Source organism: Oppia nitens, unplaced genomic scaffold (assembly GCF_028296485.1).
Source record: "Oppia nitens isolate AA-2021 unplaced genomic scaffold, nextdenovo-longstitch-racon4-pilon3 scaffold12_pilon_pilon_pilon, whole genome shotgun sequence".
Taxonomy (NCBI): domain Eukaryota; kingdom Metazoa; phylum Arthropoda; class Arachnida; order Sarcoptiformes; family Oppiidae; genus Oppia; species Oppia nitens.
The window spans coordinates 1,525,446-1,532,934 of NW_026533191.1; the positions used below are offsets into that span (position 1 = coordinate 1,525,446).

Here is a 7,489-nt window from a genome sequence, read left to right on the forward strand (position 1 = left end):
ATAAAATATCATTTTTTCCACTACTATTATATTATTTTTTTATGGTTTAATAGATTTTGATTATATTTTGTGGCAAACTATCAAATAAAAAACTTAAAGTCAATATAAATGTGTAACGTTTTGTTTTACTCATTAATAAAACTAATTATATTGTAATTATATATGACTTTTACACACCCAGTGTGTAGTGATTGTGTAAAGAAAAAAAATTATTACAATTTATTTTTTTTGTGTTATATTAAAAATTTTTTTTTTAATAATTCAATTAGTTTTTTGACTATTCAAACAAACAAACAAAAAATAAAATATTTATTTTTTTTGTTAGTTAGTTAGTCATACAAAAAAAATGGATGATAAACAAAAAATCTATCCAAAGCTAAGCGCCGGTAGTAGTGGTGGTGGTCCCGGTGCTGGTGGTAATCATGAACCGACTGACCTGTCCGGCAACAACGGCCAGCGGCCAAACCAATTGCAATCGCCGTTTTCCGTACCCCATGACGAGGACATTATAAAATCACCGGCAAAAGGGGCGTCAAAACTCAGAAATCCTATCCCGGAGGTTGCATGGATCCGATCGGAACCGATGGCCCTGTGCCAGCTGGTCATCCAACGTGAATCGGCCTACGCGTGTGTCGACCAGTTTGGCCAGATCGGTCGGACCGAGTTTCGCGACCTGAATGCCACCGTCAATGCCTTTCAGCGTACGTTTGTCAATGAGCTGAGACGTTGCGATGAAATGGAGAGACAGCTCCGTTAGTATTGAATTAAATTAAATTTAATTAAATTAATTAATTAATTTTTAATTATATTTTATATTTATAAATATAATTTAGTATAATATTTTAGGTTATATTTATTAAATATAAAAGCGTTTTTATGATTTAATAATTATTTGTTTGTTAGTTTTGTTTAAATAATTTTCTAATACACCCACTAAATACTAATAGTTAATTAATTAATTAATTTTTAATTATATTTTATATTTATAAATATAATTTACTATAATATTTATGTTATATTTATTAAATAATAAGCGTTTTTATGATTTTATAATTATGTTTTTGAAAATTTATTTAATTTAATTTAGTTATTAATAATTATTTGTTTGTTAGTTTTTTATTATACATTTTCTAATACACCCACTAATACTAATAGTTAATTAATTAATTAATTTTAAATTATATTTTATATATATATAATATAATTTAGTATAATATTTATGTTATATTTAGTTAATAATAAGCGTTTTTTTAGATAATTATTTTTTTGAAAATTTATTAATAATTATTTGTTTGTTTTTTATTATTATACATTTTCTAATACACCCACTAATACTAATAGTTAATTAATTAATTAATTATATTTAATTATATAAAATATAATTTAGTATAATATTTATGTTATATTTAGTTAATAATAAGCGTTTTTTTAGATAATAATTTTTTTTGAAAATTTATTAATAATTATTTGTTTGTTAGTTTTTATTATACATTTTCTAATACACCCACTAATACTAATAGTTAATGCATTATATATATATATTAAATTTTTGTTTAGTTTAGTATTTTTAATAATAATATTAATTTCATAGTAATTAATTAATTAATTAATGTGTTAAATGATTTGATAAAAACTGCACTGTTAGCTTTTTTTTATGACAGTTATGTTTTTTATGAATACCTATACCTATGCAATCATTGCATAGTTTTACTGATTGTAATTTTGTGATAAAGTTTAATATACTGTAATATTTTTGTTGTTGTTGTACTGTACTATAAAATTGATGACAAAAATTACTGTTTGATTTATTAATGGTTTATTTTTTTATATGACACACACACATACATACACACACACACACACACACACACACACACATGTAGTCTACTTTGAACGTGAGATCCGTAAGGACAGCATACCGGTGCTCGAGTACGAGAATGAACCGCCGGCACTACAGGTCAAGGAGATGTCACAATTTGAGGTAATATCTGTCTATCTGTCAATTATTACTGTATATTACTGTCCACTGAATAATTTTAAACTATATATAACTTTATATATATATATATTATGCTTTTCTAATTATAACGACTATATATCTCCCCACCCCCCCCCCCCTGGTTATCATATTTTAATAATTTTTTTTTTGGTGGGGAACGGTAGGCAAAGTTTGAAAAGATTGAAACGGAACTGATGGCTGTCATCAACAGTGCAGCCGATCTGAAGAAAAACTATCTGGAGTTTACCGAACTGAGGCATATACTGAAAAAGACCGGCCAGTTCTTCGAGGAGGCACAGGTAGGTCAACCCTATATGAGCAGCACCAGTAGGGATACAGTAGACTCTATCTGATTGTCATTTATATACCTGTATATTATTAGGAAGTAGAGTCCACTCGTAAAGAGATACGTCGGGTATCTATTGTCGACCCGCGAATGATGCGCCGATTTTCCCGACAGATGTCCAACGCTGGTATGAATGCACCCGAAATTAACATACCGTTAGATCCCGTTACCGATATCAAGTATGATGATGATGATCTCAACCACCACCCCCACTAAAAAAACCATATAAACCATATTGTTTTATTATCATTGGCCAGTTTCATAGCGGGAACCATTTTACGGCAAAAGTTTCAATCGTTTCAGCAAATGTTGTGGCGGGTGTGTCGGGGAAATATATTTCTCAGACAAGTAGACATCGAGGAACGCCTAGAGGATCCGAAAACAGGGGAAATGCATACGAAATGCATATTCATTATTGTCTTTCAGGGCGAACAGCTGAAAGGCAAGTGCAAGAAAATATGCGAAGGGTAAGTCTACCGGTATATTACAGGTATATGTAATGTTATGACATAACTGTGCCATACATACACACATATACACACATATACACACATATACACAAATATACACACATATACACACATATACACACATATACACACATATACACACACACACATACAGTATTATACACAGTGTTAACTACCTCTATGGACAGTTAGCTAATGTAATCGACTATTTTTTAATTTGAATTTCTCTCTCTCTCTCTCTTTAAAAAAAACAAGATTTCACACAACACTCTATCCGTGTCCGGAAATACCGTCCGAACGGGAGGACATGCACGCCGGTGTTGTCAACCGTATGGACGATCTGGAAATTGTTATGAAAGGTACCGACGATCATCGGCGCCGTATACTGGTGGCGGTAGCCAAAAATATACAGGAATGGCGGATACAGGTGCGCAAAATGAAGTGCAACTACGAAACGTTGAACAAGTTTTCGATAGACATCTCCAGTAAATGTCTGGTAGCCGAGTGCTGGTGTCCGGAGATATCCATTGGCGACGTTCAGGGTGCATTGATTACCGGCCAGCGGCTATCACAAACGGCCATACCGTCCGTATTGCAAAAGGTGGCCACCAAAGAGACGCCGCCGACATTCAACATAACCAATAGGGTATGTGTGTGTGTGTGTGTGTAATGTATATGTGTTTTAAGATAATTATGACTAACATTCCCATACATAACACACACACACACTCACTCTCTCACACACACACACACACACACACACACACACTCTCACACACACACACATAACACACACACACACACACACACACATAACACACACACAAACACACACACATCACACATAACACACACACATCACACATCACACATCACACACACACACACACACACACATACACACACATATACACACACATACACACACATACACACACATAAACACACAAACAGTTTACAACCGGTTTTCAGGCCATTGTCGATGCCTACGGTGTCGGCAACTACGGCGAAGTCAATCCGATGCCCTATACTATCGTAACGTTTCCGTTCATATTTGCCGTAATGTTTGGCGACGCCGGCCACGGCCTGATTATGGCCCTGTTTGCACTGTGGATGGTCCTGAAAGAGCGGTCACTGGCCCGTAGTAATATCGGCGAAATTGGTGGCATGTTTTTCGATGGTCGCTATATTATACTATTGATGGGATTGTTTTCCATATATTCGGGTTTTATATATAACGATTGTTTTTCAAAAGCTATGAACATATTCGGGTCACAATATTTTATACCCGATTGGGCAGCGGAAAAATGGTGTCACGGACGGAACGATACCCGATGTTTTAACGATAAAGATAGATCATTGGATCCGCAAACCGAAACCAAACCCGATAGTCTAGCCTATCCGTTGGGTATGGATCCGGTAAGTGTTGTTTTTTTTGTTGGTTATTTGTTTGTTTGTTTGTTGTTAAATACCGGTAATTATGATATCCCTGTGCTATACAATAGTGTATTAAATAGTTTGAATTATTTTAAGCGATGATATACTTATCAAAAATAAAACGATTTACAGATTTACTGATAGCATTGCATATGTATTATAAATTAAGTATATATATAGTCTATGATAATGTAAAAAAAATTTGAATCATTTTTTTTTAATTATTTTTTATTAATAATACAATATTTATTAGATATTTACAATAATCTAAATAATTCAAGAAATTATTTAAATTTCTATACTATATATAACTTTAATTACAAAACAATAGGTATTTAAAACCAAAAMTTTTTTTTAATTGTATAGAAATTTGAAAATAAATTTATTTACTGTACTTTATTATTATTATTATTATTATTATGCCCAACCATTAATCTAATGAAAAATAATAATAAACCCCCAGATCTGGCAATTGGCCGAAAATCGGATAGTATTTCTCAATACATACAAAATGAAAACATCGGTCATATTGGGTGTCCTCCAGATGCTGTTCGGTGTATTGCTTAGTATTATTAATCATATGTAAGTAGTTTTTTGTTGATGACTACCGTCCGTACGCGCATATATAGCTCCCACCCCCACCCCACCCTCTAGGGCCCCCCGTAGGGCTATATGTAAAACTATGAGGCAATATATGAGCTACACCCCACCCACTCCCCGTCCTACCAAAAAGTTTGATTTAATAAATTCACAAATACCCCCCCCCCACTATTGATATTATTGAAGTTTTTTTTAAATGTATGTAATTACCCCCACCCCACCCCCATATGCTATCTATTTACCGGTATAGATAAGTAATAACCGGTCTTACATATTACCTTATCACATCCCCCCAATTGTTTCCTAACCCCACAATGACTTCACATATAGCCCTAGTTGGGGTGGTGGTGGTGGGTATATACCATTGCTATTTATACAGCCCTATACCATTGATTTTTATTTTTAAAAAACCCCGCTAGTGGGGTGGTTGGGGGGCTATATGCGCGCGCGTGGACATACGGTTATTATAAAATGTTGTTTATATAAATATATATTTTGTTTGTTTTTCATATCTTAATATACATACCTATATGTATAATCAGACACTTTAGGCGATATGTAAACATAGTATGCGAGTTCATACCCCAAGTACTGTTCCTGATGTGTATATTTGGTTACATGAATTTTATGATATTTTTTAAATGGTTTACATCCAATTCCTCTAATTCTAACTGTGCACCCAATGTATTGATAACGTTGATCAATATGTTTATGTTTAAACAACCCGAGGATACTGATCCATGTTATTTGAAAGTACCCATGTATAATGGCCAAAATTTGGTACAAACTATACTGATAGTGGTTGCCCTATTGTGTGTACCCTGGATGCTATTTATTAAGCCGATTTATTTAAGGAGCAAGCACAATCGTCGATTGTATGTATTGATTAAAATAATTATTTATTTATTTTTTAAATAATAATTTATTTGTATTTTAATTATTTTTTGATTAGCAATTTTATAACTACTAGAGTTTATATATATATATATATATATATATATAWARATAATATATATTTGTGATTTTTGTAAATAATTTTTAAATAGACATATTAAACTAGTTGTTAATAGATATATGATCAAGCTATTTTTATGCAATTATTATTTATTTATTTTTTTTAAATAATAATTATTTATTTGTATTATAATTGTATTTTAATTATCAATTTTATAACTACTAGAGTATATATATATATAGAAAATAATATATATATATTCAATATATGTGTGAATTTATTTTAATTTTTAGATAGACATATTAAACTAGTTGTTAATAGATATATGATCAAGCAATTTTTATGCAATTATTATTTATTTATTTTTTTTAAATAATAATTATTTATTTTGTATTATAATTGTATTTTAATTATCAATTTTATAACTACTAGAGTATATATACTGTATATAGAAAATAATATATATATTCAATATATTTGTGAATTTTTTTTAGATAGATAGACATATTAAACTAGTTATAGATATATGATCAAGCAAAAATAATTTTGCAATTATTATTATTATTGATATTTTTTTAGTTAAATATATATTTAATTTTTTTTGGTGGTAACACCTGTCTATTTTTTATGATACCCYCCCTCCCGCCATCAGTAAAAAGGTAGTATCTGTGCCCAATCTGAGCAGATCCCGTACCAGTATCGAAATGACCACAACTACCAATCACGGGGGCATTGAGTCCAACGAAATCAAGGTTACTATGGAACCGGCCGGTAGTTCGGGGAGTAACGGTGCCGATGGTGATGGCGGTGGCCATGGAGGTCACGGTAGCGATGATGATGTGTTTGATTTTGGCGATGCATTCATACATCAGGCCATCCATACTATTGAATACTGTTTGGGCTCCATATCCCATACGGCCAGCTATTTGCGTCTATGGGCTCTCAGTTTAGCCCACGCCGAGCTCAGTGAGGTCCTATGGAATATGCTGTTTATTAACGGTTTTATGGGTTAGTTAGTTAGTCTATAGTTGTCTATTAGTTTTATTATTTTTGAAAAAATATAATTTTTTATATATATTGTAATCGGGGGGACGGGGGTTATAAATAGAAATTCTCGAACCTGGATCAGTGGCCGGTTATATTGTGACCGGCATAATAATGTGGGTCGTATTTGCCGCTTGGGCTGTCCTAACGGTGGCCATATTGTTGCTGATGGAGGGTTTGTCGGCATTTTTGCACGCACTCCGACTTCATTGGTATTTTTGAAATTAATTATTTTTTTCTAAATAATAATTTTTTTGTTGTTGACTGAAAATAGGGTCGAATTTCAGAGTAAATTCTATGACGGTTCGGGTTATTTGTTTCAGCCCTACAGTTATAGACAGATTGTCCAGCAATTGATACATCCAAGCGATTGATTATATWTATGATATATTAATTAATAATTAATATAATTTTATTATTTTTGATCGATAATGTTATTGATTGATTAATTGATTAAATGTATTATTATTATTAAAAATAACCAAGATAAGATTAACAAGAAAAACAAATTAAGTTAAATAAAAAAAATATAGACAAATATTTATATATATATAAAATTTATTTACTTATTACATATTTAACAATAATAGTAATAATAATAAAATTGAAATTTGCATATATTAAATGCTACCAAATAT

General features: G+C 31.5%; 1 protein-coding gene across 1 annotated transcript; it reads left to right on the plus strand.

Annotated features, from left to right (window-relative positions):
• The first annotated feature begins 304 nt into the window (after positions 1 to 304).
• LOC128956417 (V-type proton ATPase 116 kDa subunit a 1-like) lies at positions 305 to 7,256 on the plus strand. Its single transcript, XM_054302159.1, has 12 exons — positions 305 to 752; positions 1,884 to 1,981; positions 2,164 to 2,298; positions 2,382 to 2,524; positions 2,603 to 2,812; positions 3,071 to 3,461; positions 3,770 to 4,234; positions 4,716 to 4,834; positions 5,395 to 5,727; positions 6,460 to 6,815; positions 6,916 to 7,063; positions 7,126 to 7,256. The coding sequence occupies exons 1-12, from the start codon at positions 347 to 349 to the stop codon at positions 7,223 to 7,225; spliced, it is 2,904 nt and encodes a 967-aa protein (XP_054158134.1). The 5' UTR covers positions 305 to 346; the 3' UTR covers positions 7,226 to 7,256.
• Positions 7,257 to 7,489: the final 233 nt, after the last annotated feature.

What these genes read in the sequence shown, in the direction of transcription:
- LOC128956417 (XM_054302159.1), top strand. Translation starts at nt 347, where the DNA reads ATGGATGATAAACAAAAAATCTATCCAAAGCTAAGCGCCGGTAGTAGT. An exon ending in GATCCCGTTACCGATATCAA is followed by an intron (nt 2,525 to 2,602) that starts GTATGATGATGA and finishes ATCATTGGCCAG; the next exon opens with TTTCATAGCGGGAACCATTT. An exon ending in AGCAAGCACAATCGTCGATT is followed by an intron (nt 5,728 to 6,459) that starts GTATGTATTGAT and finishes TCCCGCCATCAG; the next exon opens with TAAAAAGGTAGTATCTGTGC.